We start from the raw sequence: 19,528 nt of genomic DNA, 5'->3' as shown, positions 1-19,528 counted from the left end.
GCCAACACAACGCAGCAGCACGGGCACAGATTCCACCGCGCAGCAACAAACACGCACATGTGAGAAATGAAAACCACGGAAGCTCGGCAATAAACATTTATTTGTTTCCATTAATATCCACACGCAAGTATTAAAACATTTACACACGTTCAGTCCACTCGCCTGACAAATGGGGTGTGCGCTCCGTTGCAGTTTGTTTGTTTGTTGTCGAGTGCACTCAAGTGTAAGACGTTTTCCATCACAACGAACGTCAGACACAAAGAAAATGGTGAATACATTCTTGGAGCAACATGTGCATAGAATCAAAAAAAAGCAAGATAGAAAATACATCTTTTATTCTGTGAAGGTCGTAAAGTTTCTCGTAGAGACGCGCCTTTGCTACACGAGGGCAGCGCCGTGAGAAAGCTGTTATTTAGATTGAGGCCCAATAGGGAATGCGATAGATGGGAGAATGATGTTGTGAATTAATAGATAATGGGGTTGTTGAAATGAATTAATGTGTGATGTTAATTACCGAAGAAGGCTGTCACAGCATGTAGACACATTGTACCTGCCAACGCCATGTTCCACACAGAAAAACAACCCTAATGTGCTCGGAACCCTTTAATAATGAACAACATTCACTAATTACAGAAGTAAGAAAGGTTGGTCTTTGTTTTTGTTTTTTTTCTCCCGCACAAAACTTTGGAGCTCAGTTTTAAAAACATAAATTGAATGCATTGTTTGTAAATAAATACTCCTAAATTCACAACCTATAGGGGCAACTAGTGGCCCATAAAAGGAAAATTGACATTCTAACAATGATGCATATATATAGTTATAGAAACTTTTAGCATAGCAAAAACAATCCTGATAGGTGACGTAAAATGTCAAATTCTACACATTTGATTGATACACTTTATCTAAAGACAGTATATACACAAAGTGCAAGGAGGCACTTTAAACATGATTACATAAGCTGTCGCTTATAAAAAAGGACAAATAAATAATCCCGTTCTCCCTTCGGTTTTGAACACAGTTGCCACACTGAGTCAAACCCAAAATCGTGCACATATTCGGCCACGTCCAGTGACCTTGTTGTTACGGCTGGAGGCAGAATCTAGTGCGCACCTGCTAAACTCGACCGCGGATAATCCTAGCTTGTCGCTTTGTGTCTAAATCTGCTGCGTGGAACCTGCAGGGAGCTCACATGGAGAACTAAGTGATATGTTGAGAGGGACGCTGGAGAGGTGAACCCGGGACGCGGAGGAGCGTTTTCTTCTACCAAACTCGTTTTAAAGTCTAAAAATATGAGTCCCAATATTCAAATTAAATGAATACCTCTAAGAGAGCTGTGCTGGTCATCACACTGACTGCACTCTGCAGTTGACATCGTCAAGGCAAGGTTGTCACGTAGCAACGAAAAAAAAAAACAGTTTGAAATAAAACACAGAGCAACCCACCGGCCTGCTGATCTTTTGTTTCCCCACCGTCGAACCTTCATCTTCCTTTCCTCGTTAATCTTCCCCTTGCTCTCAGAAACACACATTGAGTACACGGCACACTCCAGCACACAGGCATGCATTTTGACTGCAGAAACGTAGTGCATTGCTCCTACCGAACACGTGTACAAAAAGTAATAAATCGACGAAGAAATAGCTGTGAGGGCAGCGTTCACTTACTCTATTTTCTGCTTTAAAGCTCCCCGCGACACATCCTGTGCTGGTTGATTGCCACGTTTAGAGGTCACCCTTCCTGCTCTTATGGTCTTAGCCCTAAGCTTTGCTTCTTAGGCTTGGCCATGTGTGTGACATCACCGTGTAATCCCGTTAAGTCAAACAGTCAAAAGGTAACACAGTGTTTAAGCGTCACACGCATCGCAACGCCACACCGAGCGATATGTCATCCTGTTCCGTTTTCATTTGGCCAGTTTGCAGTGTGTGGAGCTCTTGGTCCAGTGTTCCTGGGCGTAGTCCCACAATATGCAAATAGACAGTGACGATAACAACCGTCTGGTCGAGTACTGATCTGCTGCTCTTCAACAGTCCGGAGTCATTTACACCAACTTTTTTTTTCTCGCTCTGAACTTGCATCGAACAACAAAGGACGTCGTCCACGTATCACCTCTGCCCTCTAAGCTACAAAGACAACGCTCAATACAAAATAAAAATGAAATGTTGCACGAGGATCGAAGAAGTCTTTCGTTGACAGCGGCACCAAGTAAGGCCCTGGGTGCAGTCAACCGCGTGATGTATTCTTCTGCACAAAGCGCTCGAAAATGCACCAGTTCGTTAGTTTGTGTCTAGTGCAAATGCAAAGATCTAAACACAAGTTCGCGGAGTCATCTGTCGCATGCTCCAGCAGCTCCCTGGATGGGAAACCGAAAAAGAAAAAGACCGTCCGACCGCTCGTTCTCGTGGTACAGTTGACTCTGCTTGCTCCCCCCCCCCCGTTTCGCTCCTTCGTTTCTATGTGATTGGTTTTTATTTTTGTTTGTTTTTTTAAATGTGCGCTTTTTGTTCACTTCCTACAGTTGTGTCGGCAGAAAGTTAAAGCTGTCGGAAAACTCGGGGTAAGGCGCGGGCAGCGTCTGGATCTGCCTTACTCGCATTTCCACGGTCCCTCCTCAACAAGAGAGAACCCTGCGGGGTTGCCGATTTTGCCATTGGTGACCTGCAAGCAATTATCAAGAACATCTATCTGTGGGGCCAAGGCACCGTCATTTACACACCGTCAGCGGTTGGGAGCAGAGAAGCCATTGCGTCTTTAGGCCGTTGGCCTCGGGGGCTGAATTATTGTGCGAATGCCCCCCCCCCAAGCGTGGACACACACACGTGCTCTCATACGCCGATACAATGAGACAGGGACGCTGCGCACATGTCAATGTGGTTTGTTGGAGACAACGTTCTACGGGAATGGGAGTAGTTTTTCTCGGAGTTGGCCATGTATTTTATGGATTCTCTGCCCAACCGAATTACAGTAATCAGTCATCGAAGTTGATCGGCATGCAAAAGTTGCATCATACAGACATTGAAATATCCACAGAAATCTACCGTGTGAGTCAAATTCCCTACAAATCACTTTCATAAGCATTTCATAAATTGTATGAATCGCTCTTGATGAAACATGGTGAAACAGCAGTCTTTATGTATTCCACTGGCAACAAAAAAAACATCTTTTAAAAAGATGGCCAATGATTGAAAAGTGTAATTTGGTCAGGGCTGCCATAAATACATAACCAATGAATTACAAAAGAAGAAAAAAAAGAACAATAAAATAAAAACAAACAACATCAAAATACAACGTAATTATAGATGTGTACAAGACAACGCATTAGATAATGGTTGATGGATAAATGTGATAAACACTTATATTTGAGTTTTATCAGAGTAAAACAGAGTTTTTTTTAATATAGTTATATTATATAAAAAAATACTTTGCATTGGTCGAAGCTGGTAACAAAAAAACTGCTTTTTCATATGAGTAACAAGTGAATAAATATAGAAATATTTATTCACTGTTTTTTTAGATAACATTTTCTATTCACACACGCACAAATACGCCGATAGAAGACGTCACACAAACATAGAAAGGTAAAGAAAGACAACCACAGACACAGAACTGGGGAGGACTCACTACATGCACGTCTCTATGTCCGTTAGTGTGAAATGTACCTTGCAGTCGTCTATCAAGACTGAGTTGTGGTGAGCGTATGCATTCTGGTTGCTGTTATTTTCGTAGAAGGATTGTGTCTTTGCCATCTCAAAATCCTCCATCCGGGCCTGCTGGTCGAAGGAGTCCAGCTCGTGCTTGGAGAGGTGGTACACGATGCCGGCTCCGTAGGAGTCCCCCACCACGTTGACGGAGGTACGGAAACGATCCCTGCGTGCCGAGCATCCGAAGAGGTGTGAGAGACGCCGGGGGCGGGGGGGGGTGTAGTTACCGGTTACCGGAGGGAGGAAGAAGAAAACAATGCTGCCAATGGGTGGGGTGGTTTTTGTTTTTCATTCCTGGTACTTTTGCTACAGACCCCGGATTCAAAGCACATATGACGAGTTTTCAACCAGGACGCCTTGTGTTCGCGTCCCGAGGTGTTTTGCCATGTTTTTTTTTTCGACTTTAGTCGTGTGTTTCATGCAACCGAAGTGGTTAAGAACATGTTATCTGAAGTCTGTGTGTTGGTGTTGGAGCTATGAAGCTAGATTACTCATTTACCCAAAAGCCACTGAGCAGAACGTGTTTTCTCATTTTCTCGGGTTTCTGAGGGAAATATTAAACGTGGGCCCTCACTGGGATTTCTGAGGGGCGGACGGATCGGAAGCGTTTTATTTGTGTTGCCGGTGAACTCACAGCAGCCAGTCGACAGCGACCAGGAGGCTGATGTCCTGAGTGGGCAGCCCCACCGCCGTGAGGATCAGGAGCATGGTCACGAGTCCAGCACTGGGGATACTGGCCGCTCCAACGCTGGCCAGAGTGGCTGTCATGCTAAAAAGGGCAAGCAAATTCCACTCTCAGCAGGAGGACAGAGAGCGCTGCGACTAAACCCTGTTAATATGCAGGCAACGTATTCTAATAAAGGCGGAATGACGACAATTGAAATGACTCACCAGACACACCGGGAAGTGCACGGGTAATACAGTGCCTGACCTTATCAAGATAATTATCTTAAAGATTAAACACGGTGTGTTTAAGCAGATCCACAATTGTATGAAAGCCCCAAAGTTTTCATTGAAGTCGTGTAGTGAAAGCAGGAAAAACCAAGAGGTTTACTGTGTTTAATAAACATTGCATTTTGCTGAAGTTTTGACCTTTTCACTGCTTAAACGCTTGGTCATTATTCATGGAGGAAGAGAATGATCTGAAAAATCATCATCCCTCATACTTTGGCTCGGGCGGACGTCAAAGGAAGAATCTGGCCTATCCGCCGTGTAAATACGACCTCGCAAATGGGCCGTGGCGTCTGCGTCTTCAGCCTCACCTGACCGTGATGATCTGGCCCCAGTCGAGGTTAATCCCGTTCATCTGGGCGATGAAGATGGCGGCGACAGCCTCGTACAGCGCCGTGCCGTCCATGTTGATGGTGGCGCCGACCGGGAGGACGAAGCGGGTGACCCTCTTGTCGATGCCCAGGTTCTCCTCCAAGCATCGAAATGTGACGGGCAAGGTGCCGGCGCTGCAACGACCAAACCAAACGGGAAGACGTGTGATTTCTTTTTGCAAACTCTTCCTCCAAAGTGGCGGGAAACTTACTGAAGAAATAAAAAAAACCTTCTCGAAAATCATGGACTGTCTGTTGATTAATGTGACTGGGGAGCACTTGATGTCGCGGTAGGTTTTACTCAGTTCTCCTTTTCAAAAGAACTCCACTCCACTGATTTCTTAATTTTAATTAATTTGTACAATAACATGGAAGACAGCAAGCTGGCCAGAACCAGACCAGACTGAGCTCACCACGGGAGGGAAAGACTGAATCCGTGCTGTTAACAAAACATATGGTAAAGGGAAATCAACCCACATGGAGGCAAAGTGAGGGGCCAACAAAGGCAAGACTTATTAATATCTACCATTTGATATGAAGCGTGTATCCGGTATGTACCATATGGCCATGGGAGATACGGTTGAATGTGAGTATTTATTAAAAAACACACGCTGCTGGCAGCGGCCTCAGTTCTCAGTCCCCTCGTACCTGGACGCTGTTCCGAGTGCCGTGACCCAAGCTTGGAATATCCCCATGAAGAAGGTGAAGGGGTTTTGCTTTACTATCACAAAATATATGAGCGGAAGGAAGATGCCTCCGTGGATGATCAGGCCCACTATCACGGTGACCATGTACATGCCCAGCTGCCTGGCCACCACCTCCAGGTCCGCGATGGAGATGATCTTTCCACAGATGAGGCAGGCGATTCCAAAGGGGGAGTACCTTCAGGGAGACACGAGATGATTGCACTTCTCTGTTATGGCTGCAGGTATACATTCACAGTGTTTTGAATATATTGAGGAGTAATGGAGCCTGTAGTGGACAACACTTACCACATAATTGCTCCAACAAGCCTCATAACAATCTCATTCAGGACGTTGAAAAACTCCAACATCAGCTTGGCCCTTTCCCCCATTTTGCCCATAATTACTCCAAAAGCGACAAAGAATCCAATCAAACCTGTGGAAACACAGTAGTGTTGTATTTCTCTTGGATAAACATGTTTTTAAAGAAAATAGATAGCCTGGAATGAGGGCAAATCATGGCACAGACATGTCAATTTGTTCGAGGCACAATTACATGAAAATAATTAATAATAACATTCCGTAAAGTGCAGGCGAAAAGGGACAATTAAACTTATTTTTAGACCTGCCAGGGCTTGGAGGTTCTGTTTAGGTGCAAGTGTGTGTTATCTTATTGTTTTATCTTGTCATGTAATTAAAAATGAAAAAGAAAATGTGCCTTTCTTCAACAACCTTTTCAGCCCTGCATTGGGTGTGTTCCACCAACCTAAGACGTTCATGCCTCCCTTGAACTGGAGCGACCTCTTGACCGTGAACTGTGGGGGCGCTTTGGTTCTGTTAGTGGGCACTTGCACTTTGGTGGTTACTGTTTGGATCTGGAAAAAGAAGCGGAGTGAGTAACACAAAGTGACACATGAACTAGACCAGATGCGGGGGGGGGGGGGGGGCGAGATCTCTCGCTCAGACTCCCACCTGCTGAAAGCAGGCCTGCACCAAATTCTCTGGGAATAGATTTCGGATGAGATCGAACAGAGCGTCCACGCTGGACACGTCGTCGTTCTTCTTTCCCTGCCCCAGGTTGGCCTTCAGCTTGGGGTTACCGGGATGGATGACCAGCACCAGGATCACTCCCAGGACGGCGGCGATGACCGTCGTAGACATGTAGTACACCATGGCCCTGGTGCCCAGGCGGCCGCTGGATTTGGCATCCAAACCCGCCAGTCCTGGTGAGATTGCACGTTTTTTGAGTTCAATCCAATAAGTGCTCAATAATTAAAAATGTTTCTTGTTTTATCTGACGGTGACAATGTGGAGTATCTTTGCTTTTCCATGTATTGGACGAGGTACTTGGCTATTTTTCCATTCTCCATCTCTCCGTCTCTCTCTGCTGAAAGCTGTGCACGAATGCGGTCGCTAAAAATAGTTGAAGCTCAAAATCGCCGTTGAGTTGTTCAGCTGCCTTCACCAAACAGCAGCTTCCAGTGAAACCAGCTTGCAGCGTTTGGACTCCGAGACCTCCACCTCCACACACAAGGCCTACCTCATGTAGATAATTGTTGATTTTTTTTCTCGCTGGGAGAACATGTTGTGCAAATGTTTTGGAAAAACAAATGTTGTACAAAATGCTGCCAGAGTGCAAAAGAAGCACATTTCTGAACATCAAATGTTCCATTTGAACGGACAATAGAACTAATCTATTGAAGTTGTTTCTCCCCCAACTGCCTCGACTCTGGATCTGCACAGAATGAATAACTGCAGTCGTCAACACATTAATTAATCGAATTTTAGTGAAAGCTTTGATGCAAGTCGTGTGATGTGGTGTGATGTTATGTGTAAATCAACATGTGATGTTGAAAATGTGCCTGGACGCTGTAGCCTACTGTCGACAATAAATCATCATGTGTGCATCATAATAAAAATAAAAAAAAGCTTCTAAAACAAAATTGTGGACTACAGTATTTCCAACAAAATTCATATTACAAAACAAATCAACCAAAAAAAAAAGAAACGGTCTGCTGGGATCCAGATGCACATGAACTGAGCTGGACGTCACAATCAAAAGAACGTATAGACAAATGTTTAAGACTACCACGTGCTCCTCAATTTATAGATAAGATTCAATAAGAAATTGCAAAGAGAGTTAAAGCTTTAAAAGGAGAGTTATGAGGCTAAATACTCAACAACAATACATTTTGTAAACCCAGTCGCTGTAAAATAAGTTTGCGTGGTAAATTTCTGCCAACCACGAAAACGTTGAATCACCAAAGTGTTTAAAATGTTAGTAAAAATATCATAATGTGTGTTAAAATAAGATTAAATCAGATGACAATGTAAGGTAAAAATACAGTTTTTCTGGTGAAAATACAGTTTTTGAGTGTGAAAAATAAAAAAAAGGAAAAATCATCTGTATGTTTTCGTCCTTAAACTGGGTCCTATTTACACACCGAATGCCTGAAGAAAAAACTCCGCCTACACTCGTAGCTCTCCTCCAGCAGCACCACTTTCAGGTAGCAACAAGTTGCACCGTGCGACCTCATTTCAGCAAATTGAGCGGAACATTCGCAGCCGCCACTGCACCAACTCACCCACCTGTGACCAGACTGGAAACAACAAGAGGCAAAATGAGCATCTTCAGCATCCTCATTAGGATCTCTCCGGGGAAGGCGATGATCAAAACGACATCGGGAGGGAGAGGCGATATGTGCCGGAGCAGCATTCCAGAGATGGAGCCCAGAAACACACCTGAGCCGGTGAGAAATAACAAATCAATCACAACGCGGGGGGAGACTCTGAGCCGCCGAGATGCTAAACCTTGAACCCTGAGAGTGTCTGAACACGGCGCTGTCAACGCCTGTGCCGTGAATACGAGCTCACCTTCTGCTGGTTTTAAAATAACAACACGAGCCGTCACCCGAGTGTCGTGATGCCGGCGGGTTAGCTGGCAAATTACAGCGATAATTGTTTACATGATGAATACAAGTTTTAACCCCCATATGCCTGCTTAAGTTACTCCCTTAAAAATGAATGACAGTGAAGAGAACAACTTTAAACCAAATGTTTTCCCACGTGTAGAGTAAAAAATATAAGAAATAACACCAAAGACAACAGCATTCTTTGTGTTCACTTCAAAGGAAATATTAGCGTAGCTCCTCGCGTTAAAGTATCGCCGGTGTCTGATTCCCCAGGCTCCTCCCACAGTTTAGCGGCCATTTTTAAGTGCTCCGTAGTGGGAAAACTTTCACATGAACGAAAAAAGCACAGAAATAGGGCAAATGAGTCAAAATGTAAAAATGAATGCTTCATCCACACACATATGAATTATATTCTATAACCAGTGGCATTTACACGCCAGCTGGCCAGCTGGTGGGCCGCTAGTTGGTTAGCTTAGCTTGATCATTCTACTATGCTAATCCAGTAAACAAGCCAAACTACAGAGGCCGCCCGGCCATCGAGCCCGCCAACCGTTTCACCGGTTTTCACCAAATTTCCATTGGTATTTTCATTTTTTGTCTATTTGTTTTGCAGTGCCGTGCTGGACTAAACATGCATCCAGACTGTACACTGTGTTTTGTTTAATGAATGCTGGGAAAGGCTCCAGTCCTCACGAGTGGAAGGGACAAACGGACGGGCCGTGAATGCAACTGGCAGTAATGGAACAACTCACCCAAGATTGTGAGAGTGAGAACCATGTTCTTCATGATTTTATCACACAGGCTGCTACACATGCTTTCAGGAGTTTCCACTACGGGCTCAAGGTGGCTCCCGTCCATCTTGACCTCCACTTGCTTCTGCATTTTGTTGGCACTGAAAGAGGCTGAGGAGGAAGAAGAGCTGGCATTAATTACCATCTGAATTGTAAACTTGAGAGTAGTCATTCACAGCATGAAGGAGGCTGGAAATAACAACATAGTAACACTAGAAGGTCATAGAAGTACCTTTCAGTAGACACTTTTTTATTTCTTCCAGAGTATGGAGCAGCATAATAAATATATATAACCATATCATGTATAACTATGTGTCCTTGTTGAGGGTATCAAAACTGTCCAGAGTCAGCAGATAAGCCCTCATGGGTGCAATTAGTGACTGAAATCCCCCAAACAATCAATAACCTTGTCATTTTTCCAGTTTTACTCATAACCAGAACCACAGCTGTTTCTGGTGTCCTCCTCCTCTGCTTCTGCTGGATTCCCATACATCATCATTTATGATCATTTTAGATACTATTTCCGTGTTCAAGGTAAAATACACGTGGTCGGTGCTTTGACTTCATGCTTTCCAGGACTTTCAAAGTTCAGAGACGTTCACTTCACTCATCGTTCAATCTTGCTGCTTCATCGTCTCACCAAAGCAAGTATCTCTAGTTTGTTGTGGTCGGCGGCAAAGCCTATTTGACTTAAAGATCAGCTTCCCCATGTGGCCGACAAATCCTCTGCAGAGCACAGACGTGCACAGTTATGCAACAGCGAATGGCCGTGTCATTCAGACCGTGTCGACCTTCGTGACTTTAACACCTGGAATATTAAGAGTTTTTCTTGGCGACGTTGGTGAAGTGAGTGAGGTGTTTCCATCACAAATAAGTACGTCCCTTCAGAATGACACAGAATACGTTGGTCGTTGACAAAGCTTTAAATATAAGCAAAAAACAAACAGCTAATGTATTATTCTTCTCACATTCAAAAGCATTGAACGTCGATAAATGAATATATGAATGACATTCCGCCGGAGCTGAGAGTGAAAGAGGAACATACGGGCGAGAACAGAGCAACTGCAAGTCAATTTCACCTGTCTGATACACTGTGCTCGAGCATTAATGAGGCTTAAGCCTTCTAAAGAAGGTCAACTTAGCGCCTGTAGCACCCAAGTGGTTGAGTTATGCAACACAAAAGGGGCTTCACAGGAAAAGTCAAGGTGTCACCGCCACTCAGCTTGACCACTGTTAAGCAGGAGATTACTGATTTGAATAACAAACTTCATTGCTATTTGTTTAGTTCTCCAAAAGCATTTAACAGATCCTTCAAGACCTGGACGACCAAAAGGTGTATCATGAATGACCAATGCTTTTTTTTTTCAATGCAAAATGGTAATGTTATGCAATTGCTACTAAAAATAACACAAAATAGAATATCATCATCTCCGCCTCTGCAGCTGATGCAAAAGGGTTAAAGGGCGGAACAAGACAGAGTGCATGTGCTAAATGACAACTAAATCTGAAAAACATTATACTCCAATGAGTCAATGAAAGGATTAGACGGATGTTTTCTATTAAACGCGCTAATTCTGCTCCCAAAAGGCTGCAGCTGTTATTGCAGAGATTATGCTTATGTTATATCGACGGCCACCTTCAGAACCAATGTTTTGATGACTCATCTCATACACTACTACCAAATCACTGCGTGCCACTAATAATGCTTACCAGTCGTTTTTGTATGCTGCTCTGGATTTAAATTGTACTTGCTGAGAGCTACTGCACAGCCATCCGCATCAGAGGAATGAATAACAACGGCATGACGCTCGGGCTAGTAAATCCAGTCAGAAACTCCAAAAAGTATTTTAAACGGGGGCTCGACACTCCTTTTAAATATCGGCGGACGGGTCCTTTCTCAGCATTGGTTGTCTATTCCCAAATCACAGATCATTCAGCCTCAGGTTAGTGCGTAAAGGTAAACTGACTCCTGCAGGTCCGGCGGGAGTCTCTCAGGCGGGGAGGGTGGAGTCAACCAGCTCAGATTAGCAAAGGGGTGAAAATCCTTGTTGCTTTCTGTGTTGTTGCTCGGTTCTATTTGTTTACTTCTGTTCTGAGTGAGAATGGTTTGTATCTCCTCTGGACGTCCAATGAAATCAAGTCACAAAAGTTCCCTAACGAGGGGAAACAATCGCTGAGAGTTCTGTCTTGTTTCACTGGAAACTCAAAATGTGTTGGACTACGGCGAAACGCTTATTTGCTTGGATTTCATGAATTAAAGAAATGAAACATAACAATGCTTTTTCAGCAGGCAGTTCTTCACACTGGGAGAGCTCGAGTAGAAAAATCTTTATAAATTCATTGCTCGCAGTGTCTTCATCTTTTTTGGACATCCCTTTTGCCTTAAGTGTCAACACCTGGGATACGTACATTCCGTGCTTTCCTCGCATCAGAGTCGAGTAACCCGCCTCATGACGGCCGATCAAATGTGTACTGTTCATCCCCGCTGCCGCGTGGGGAATTTAAAATGGTTCACGACGATTTGTGGGCAAACAACGCGGCTAAGCTCCTCACAAAGCAAGTGATTATTTCGTAACCTCAAATGGGTTCGTGCTTCGTCGAAACGAGGGGAGGACCAAGGTAAACAGTCGTCAGGATTTTATTTAATGTTTGGATCAATCTAGTAGCTTTGATTCAACTTTATGGTCATTGCACAGGTACTGAGACAACAAAATGCAGTTCCAACCAGAAGTGCAAGAGAGAAGATAAAGTGCACGTGAATGACAAGGTAGTGTAACTCTAGCATAGTTGTGCAAATACGGCATATTTGAAGTACAGAATGTTCAGTGGCTGGAAAGTCATGTGTCAAGGGGAGTGGTGTAAGGGGGGGTGCGTTGGGGGAGGGGAGTAGGGGCTGTCCCCGGGGTGCAGCAGGGTGACAGAGCCAGGCAAGAAGCTGTTCCTGAACCTGTTGGTCCAGGAACGGAGGGCCCAGTAACGCCTCCCAGAGGGTTAGGAGGGCAAACGGTCTATGGCTGGGGTGGGAGTTGTCCTTCACGATGCTGCGCGTCCTCCGCACACACCTTTTGTGCTGGCCAGTCTCGATGGCGGTGACGCAGTTGGTGAAGCGGTAGAAGTTCACCAGGATCTGAGGGGACAGATGAGCCTTCTTCAGCCTCCTCAGGCGCTGGTGAGCCTTCTTGACCAGGGTTGAGGTGTTGAGGTTCCAAGATAGGTCCTCGGAGATGTGGACACCCAGGAACTTGAAGCTAGCAACACGCTCAACCTCCGTCCCGATGATGGAGATGCGGGCATGTGCGCCACCTTTGGCTTCCCTGAAGTCCACAATGATCCCCTTGATCTTCTTGGTATTGAGTGCCAGGTTGTTGTTGGCGCACCACTCGGCCAAGTGCTGGACCTCTGTCCTGTAGGCCGACTCATGTTGCTGATGAGACCAATCACCGTTTTGTCGTCTGCCAACTTGACGGTGTTGTTGGAACTATTTACGGTCTGCAGTCGTAGGTGAAGAGGGAGTAAAGGAGGAGGCTCAGCACGCAGCCCTGTGGAACACCGGTGTTCGGGTTGAGGAGGTGATGTTCTCTAACCTGACAGATTAGAAGTCCGGTATACAGTTACTGAGGGAGGTGTTGATGCCCAGAACCCTGAGTTTGGTGATCAGTTTGGAGGGGATGATGGTGTTGGATGCTGAACTGAAGTCAACGAACAGCATTCTCACATATGTGTTGCTATGAAGAGAGGCGTGAAGTGGAGATGGCATCCTCCGTACTCCTATTATTGCGGTAGGCAAACTGTAGAAGGTCCAGTGTGGGTGGCAAACAGGATTTGAGGTGACTCATTGGCTCATCGGTGTCACGAGCGATAGGATTCTAGCGCCAAGAGGCCGTACGTGAAAGGGTTCTGGTGTAGCCGGCCGATATCCGGACCCGGCCGTCTTTCTCTGCGCGCTGCACGTTGTTTAGAGTCCGATTAGCGGCGGGAGGCCGGAGCTGTCGTCAACTCCAGCATTTGAGAACAGATTGTTTTCTCAGGCAGCCGGTTTAGAAGCTGATGTTAAACCAATGCGAATTTTGTTTGATGATTGAAACAGAATCATCCAAGATTGCGTTCAAGATAATAAGTTCCTTTTGTTCCAACTGTTTAGCTGCAACCAAAACCTGCTAGAATGTAATCGGCCGATAGTCGGACCATGCTGGGAACACAGAACGCTTCCGGTACCAACGTGGTGTCCTGTTCAGATGAGTGTAGAATATGTTCACAGAGATTAAGTCCACTGTGAACAATAATTAATCTGCATGAAGCTTTAAGGAGAACTCATTGAGCAGAATAAGAGTTGATTTTGAGTGCAAAACCGAAAGAAAACCACTGATTGGGGCTTTTTCCTCCACACGTTCTTGAGTATTTAATCAGGCATCAATTATGGCTTATGTTTGAGTACCTTTTTGTATTCTGACTGATTTGAATGGTTTCAGTATGCGTGTGGTTTGTCATTTCTCAATATGGCAACGCTTGAGAGGACTCGATCATTTGGATGACGGCAAATATAAAAAGGGAAATCAAGCCAAATCTATACTTTTTACAATTGTATAAACTGCGTGTTTGTCATCTTCCCACAACGTGCCCCCGAATGTTTTGCCGCCGCGCACCGTGCCGGCACTAAATCCTCATTTGATTTGAGGCTTTTGCAGCGGCGCAGCCTTTTAGTGCCGCGCGGCCTTTGAGTGGCGTCTGTGTGATTCCACTCTTCCCGGATCCTTTTAGTGTCACAGTTTGCCACGGCCATTGGACATGAAGTCTTTGTGGTGGTGTTGCCATGGCAGCATTTACCCTCAGCTGGTATGCTGGGACTTTGGACGAGACGATTACTAAATGTGCTTGCAGACACATTTTGACAGTTCTCATGCGCCTACTTGTTCTCTTATTATAGGTCAGTCAGGATGACGTGCGGGCTTACGAGGGCATTTAGCCGTATAATTCAGTTATTGAAATGGCAGTTTGGTCCTGATAATGCCGTATTGTTTACTGCGGGACGGTTGAATGCCAGCTGTCTGATTCGCGGATCGTCTTCTCTGCAGTCTGGTGAAAGTGTCGCGAGGCCGTCACGCTGTCTAACTGGTGAGTGGTGTGAAGCTGAGCTGCTCTCGGAGGCCGGACGCGGTGGCAAAGAGACAAACCCGAGAGCGCGTTTGTCCACGCGATGCGTCCGCTCCACGGCGAGCCGGCCTCATGCTGCAGCACCTGACAACGCACGCCACGCTTAGACAGCAGGTGTCTATAATTAACTAATCTGTTCTGAGCCTTCCTAATCCAGCACACATACACACTGAGATGGATCAGACGTGCTCAGAGAACAAGTCCTCCAGTGTGGAACACATTTCCACAAGTCATAAAACAAAGGTCTCATCCTTTATGTGGCGATATTGAGTGCAGACCGATTTGTGGGAGTGAAAGAGTACATTTGCTGAAAGGTTGGAGCTTTTTATACCAGCTGCTGTTAAAAACGGACAAAAACGGAATTATTTGATTCTTCTCTTCCTGCCAATCCGCTCGTTGACTCAAAAACGTTTCATCATCTGAATCGCAGGTTTTGTGATCTATTGCAGCCCTGCTGCTCAATATAATCAATAAGTCTGGGCCTCTGGTGAACATAAATACACACAGAGGATGAGGGAAACGGACACACAAACGCCCATGTGTGTAAGTCAGTGACCCGTTGGCTCAATAATAGAGACCCTAAAAGATTAAATCAAAATTTATGAAAAATACAATTTAAATTTCGGTCCTGTTTCAAGGATGTGGGATCCCATATGATCGCATAACAGCCAGATGTTTAGATAGGAATCTAAAAATGTAACCCTGGGATTGGAATTGTTTTAAAAAATATATACGGCCACAATTAACAAACAAAAAATGTCAAAAACATCAACACTGACCACGAGGTGGACCATATAACACACTTATGAAGTGGAACCGTAGGACACACGCCGTGCAGAAGTGCACCGTGGTGTCTATATTCACACAGACGGATGCCTTCACCTTTTCTTTTTCTTAGCTGTGTGAGAAATATGTCAGCGTTTGGAGGTCACGTGTGGGTGCGACCCCCAACCAATAAGTGGGGCTGCAGAGAAACCTTTTGTGCATTGTTCATTGAACTGATCCCCGTTAGCAGGCGCCATGGCGGCCGCTAATTCACCTGCACTCTGCAGGCCTTTGTCCTTCGCACTCGACTTACAAAGAGCAAGAAGTCAGAGCCGCGTTATCAGCGGTCTGTATGAGCAATATTCCAAAAAAAAATACCTACAGAAAGAAAATCTGTTTTGATGACAAAATCTTTCTGACAGTGTCAACCTAAAAGTGAGAATGTCTCAGGAAGAGACTGCAGGACATGGTGTTCTGTGTGAGGTTTAATAATAAAACCAATAAAACGTATTGCTACATGGAAAGTACAGCATAATCACAAATCAAAATCAGCTGTAGATTCCCAGTCAGTGTTCCTTTATTGCCGTCCTGTTTTCAGTGGAATAAATACATGTGAATAATAAATAAGTGATATATCAAGGGTGAACCTTGCTGGTGTTTACTTCCTCTGCATAATGTTAATGATTTAAAAAGAATACAACTCCCAGCATGCACTGAAGCTCGTTACATAAGAGACACGAGGTGCATGAGGAAAGTCCATTAACCGCAGAGAATTGGTCTAATGATGTAACTCGGGGGTCAGCCGGTCGGTAAATACTGACGATTCATGCAGAATCCATGAGGATTAATGGGCTTTTCTGATGGTTCCATGTGTCGAACTGTCAACGTGTTTTGGGATTTCATGCCTTCTGATCACTGGAATATTATATGCTTCACTGTGGGTTTATTTATCTCTATATGCTGTGGAAATGTTTCCCAAAGTTAGAAAAGTTGCCATATTTGAATATATAGACGATTTGCATTATTTATATACATTTATAGTCAAAGGATGTTAATTTATTTTAAGTCTCCAATTAAAAACAGCCATATATTGTAGCAAGCACACAATGCAAACCCACACATAGAAATTACAGTTCGGAGGGTCATAAAATAACGCAAATATTTAGTCATAAGATATTTCTTCAGTGTACACTGAAACATTGCATCTATTTATTCATGAGTTGAGTGTGTCTTGTTTTTCAATTTCTCTTTTAATTGTTTCAAGACGTGAAAGAAGTTGACACACACCTCATTTTTTTTCTTTTTTAAATAACTGTTCCGGTAGCTCAGACTACGCTTGTCCTCTCGGCGTGAACGTGCACATGTAATCGTGGCGTTCCCATGCAGGGTCACAAAACAGGACAGATAATAAAACATCTGGTTGAGTCCTCAACCGGGTTTCGTCCAGGGCAACATGTTTTTGCCACGAGGACACACACTCCGATTCTAAACCACAGGAGGAGACGTCTGGTGGAAATCAGACGTCAACACAATGGAAGCTCATCAGGGAAGGCGAGGCGCAGTGAGTGTTGTCACTCACTAGCTAACCGAGTCCCTGCTTTGCATCATAGAGGCATGTGCCACGGCTGATGATCCTGCTTCCCTGATGATTTTAATTACATCTGTGCGTGAAGAGCAGGATTTTAAGTTGGATCGCAGCCAGAGCTCAACACCGGCTGCTGATTATGAGTTAACTGCTCTTACTTATGCAGTAAATGCACAATTATAAAAAATTCAGATGGATAAGAAGCTCTTGACTTGCTCCGCCATCATGCCCTCCACTCCAGAGTGAAGATAGAGAGGAGATTTCGTTTCACACAGCCTTCTTGTGCATCTTCAAGTCAAACGAAAGCTGGATGATATCGATCTCCATCTTTCTTTGTGCCTTCAAAAGAGCTTCCACAAAGTGTTTTGCTCTTCTTTCAGAATGAGAATAAGGAATAAGGATAAGAACTTACTTACTGCAATTTGTTTGTTTGCAATGTAATTTCTGATCTGTAGCAATAATGGCCGTGTAGAAAATACTGCATGGGAAAGACTAGAGTTCCTGTGATAAAGGTCAGGACGCCTTTTGATTATTAGTGGTAATCACACTTTACACGGACAACGTTTGAAGGAACATCCATGTTTTTCTCATCTAGTCCTCCAGTTAGTGCCCGGATCAAATATATAGAAATGTTTTGTTAAAATGTTCTCCTGTTACTTCGGTATAGCGTCTTTCAGATGCAGCTGCGGTGTGACGGCACATTTGGTCGAGTCCAACAGACAGAACTGTCACCACGTTTAACCCTCTCTTAAACCGCGACGGGTATGTCTTTTTCACGGTGGCACGTGCTGGTTTACCTGGTGAAAATACCGCCGTAGGTTCCTGATATGTGCGTGTATGTAGATATATTGAAATATGTGAAACACTGTTTTATTCATACTGTGTGGTTGTGATTACGTTTGTAGTCAGATTCCCTCAAAACAAGCTTAACGAAAGCAGAAACCGTTGTGCAACCCATCTACTCGGGATTTACCGCGTCACCCTGCGGGCGATTCTTTTGAACTTCATCTTCTCGCAGCCTTGTCTCGGCTTGGGGAGTGTGGTGGGAGTGGATCTCGCAGAGCGCCGTATCTCTAATGATGCACATGTGGCCTAAGGCCAGCAGTTTTGCATTGCTTTAAGAAACTGTCACTTCCATGAAAACGCATTGGGTTGACTTGTTCCTGTCCCCGGATGTGAAGCCGTTCATCTTAAAATTCACCCAACAGTTTTTTTTCTTCGGTGGGTGAGGACCAACGCGGCTTGTTTTCACTGGAAGCACTTTGCCAGCACCCTGAGTTGACCTACAACGAGCTCTTCATCCAGTTGGAAATCGACCGCAGGCAGCACCGGCTACAGTCAGGTGTTCTTAGAATTGGGTCACAGCGGTAGAAAGATTGTTACAACCCATCCTGTAAATCTACATGTGCAACCTGCTGGAGTGCGAGGAGAGTCATCCAGCATCAACATGCACCACACTGCAGAGGAGGAAACTTGGGTCACCTTGAGGGGAACTGTAGGCCCAGTTGCTCTACTCTACGTTCATTCTTACTTGCAACTACCTGGTTTTACAATCAGCCGCATGCAGAAACAGCGTAATCCTCCGCCTCTAGCATCTTTAAATGAAAAGTGCTCACCTGCTGAAGTCCTGTCTTGGTTAAATGGATGGGCCTCCCTGATTGAAGTTAACGTTAATTTCCTTCAAGTGTGGCTTGATTTAAAGCAGCGCGGAGAGATTTGTGGAGAGAAATCATACAGGTGTTGCAGCATATTCTCCCTCTCCTCTTCTAGGCAGAGACGTCCTCCTGCCTTCCCCTTCAAGCGCCCTGCACGTGCACAGCGCGGGAAGGCGGGTGGGGATTTGAGATGAGAGGTCAGTGCATCCCCTCGGGCGTCCTCTCGGCTAAAGAGCGATGGATTCGCAGACTTCCACCCCACATTAAGCAACGTGACATCATCGATGCAAACCCCTTCTGTTTGTGCCCGAGCCCATTATGTCAACTCAAATGCAACTGCTTACTGTTGTTTGTGTTTGCTCCTGTGGCTCTTCTTATGATTTCTTGATGTGACGTAGAGTCAGTAATGTGTTTAAAGTTGCAGCCTAATGGACTGAACGCTCTTGTACTCCGGTGTGTGTTCTTGGCCCTCATAGAAATACATCGTTCGGTGGCTGTGTTGGGAGCGGCAGAGGCAGACCCTGCAGAGCTACTCATTGTTTAATTGGCCGAGCTTAAAAGGTGTCCTGCACAAAGCCGCGGAGAGCACAGCGGGCGTCTGCGTCTCAGGAGTAAGAGCTAAGTTTAGCAAATCCTCTCAGTGTGTTTCTCAATGACAGCACATGCTGTACAGTCTACGGGGGGAAAATCACCAACGCATCGCCTCACAGGCGACAAGCGCCCAACACACTCGGGTGCGGCGCATGCAGTAATTTAGTGGGACGGATGAACACACTCGCACAGCTTCTAAAATGCATGCAAACAAGTGGAACAACCCATCGCTGCACTCTAAATCAAGGGCTGTATGATATATATATATATATATATAATGCTTTTCATAATGTAAACAATGCATGCAAGCTGAATAAATGTGCTGAAGACAGCTTAGCAGAAGTTAACATATGCATGTTTGCACACGTATGTTCCCCA

At 44.9% G+C, this 19,528-nt stretch overlaps 1 protein-coding gene across 2 annotated transcripts; it reads right to left on the bottom strand.

Moving 5' to 3' along the window:
* Nucleotides 1-82: 82 nt before the first annotated feature.
* slc1a2a (solute carrier family 1 member 2a) lies at nt 83-19,075 on the bottom strand. 2 transcript variants are annotated; one of them, XM_078085777.1, is made up of 11 exons: nt 18,521-19,075; nt 9,365-9,514; nt 8,290-8,442; nt 6,673-6,923; nt 6,467-6,575; nt 6,010-6,136; nt 5,666-5,899; nt 4,958-5,152; nt 4,330-4,464; nt 3,654-3,861; nt 83-2,652 (listed from the first exon to the last, which is right to left on the bottom strand). In XM_078085777.1, the coding sequence occupies exons 2-11, from the start codon at nt 9,492-9,494 to the stop codon at nt 2,581-2,583; spliced, it is 1,614 nt and encodes a 537-aa protein (XP_077941903.1). In that variant the 5' UTR covers nt 9,495-9,514; nt 18,521-19,075; the 3' UTR covers nt 83-2,580. The 2 variants fall into 2 exon arrangements, with proteins under 2 accessions (XP_077941903.1, XP_040016004.1); XM_040160070.2 differs by lacking the exon at nt 18,521-19,075 and adding an exon at nt 11,114-11,392.
* Nucleotides 19,076-19,528: the final 453 nt, after the last annotated feature.

The sequence above is a fragment of the Gasterosteus aculeatus genome, chromosome 12 (assembly GCF_964276395.1).
Source record: "Gasterosteus aculeatus chromosome 12, fGasAcu3.hap1.1, whole genome shotgun sequence".
Taxonomy (NCBI): Eukaryota; Metazoa; Chordata; class Actinopteri; order Perciformes; family Gasterosteidae; genus Gasterosteus; species Gasterosteus aculeatus.
This window is presented reverse-complemented; position numbering and strand designations above follow the sequence as displayed.

Coding starts and splice junctions, on each gene's coding strand:
- slc1a2a (XM_078085777.1), bottom strand. CDS start 9,494: ATGCAGAAGCAAGTGGAGGTCAAGATGGACGGGAGCCACCTTGAGCCC. Junction 3,862..4,329: donor GTCGCTGTCGACTGGCTGCT/GTGAGTTCACCG, acceptor CTCGGCACGCAG/GGATCGTTTCCGTACCTCCG. Junction 2,653..3,653: donor TCTTGATAGACGACTGCAAG/GTACATTTCACA, acceptor AATTGCTTGCAG/GTCACCAATGGCAAAATCGG.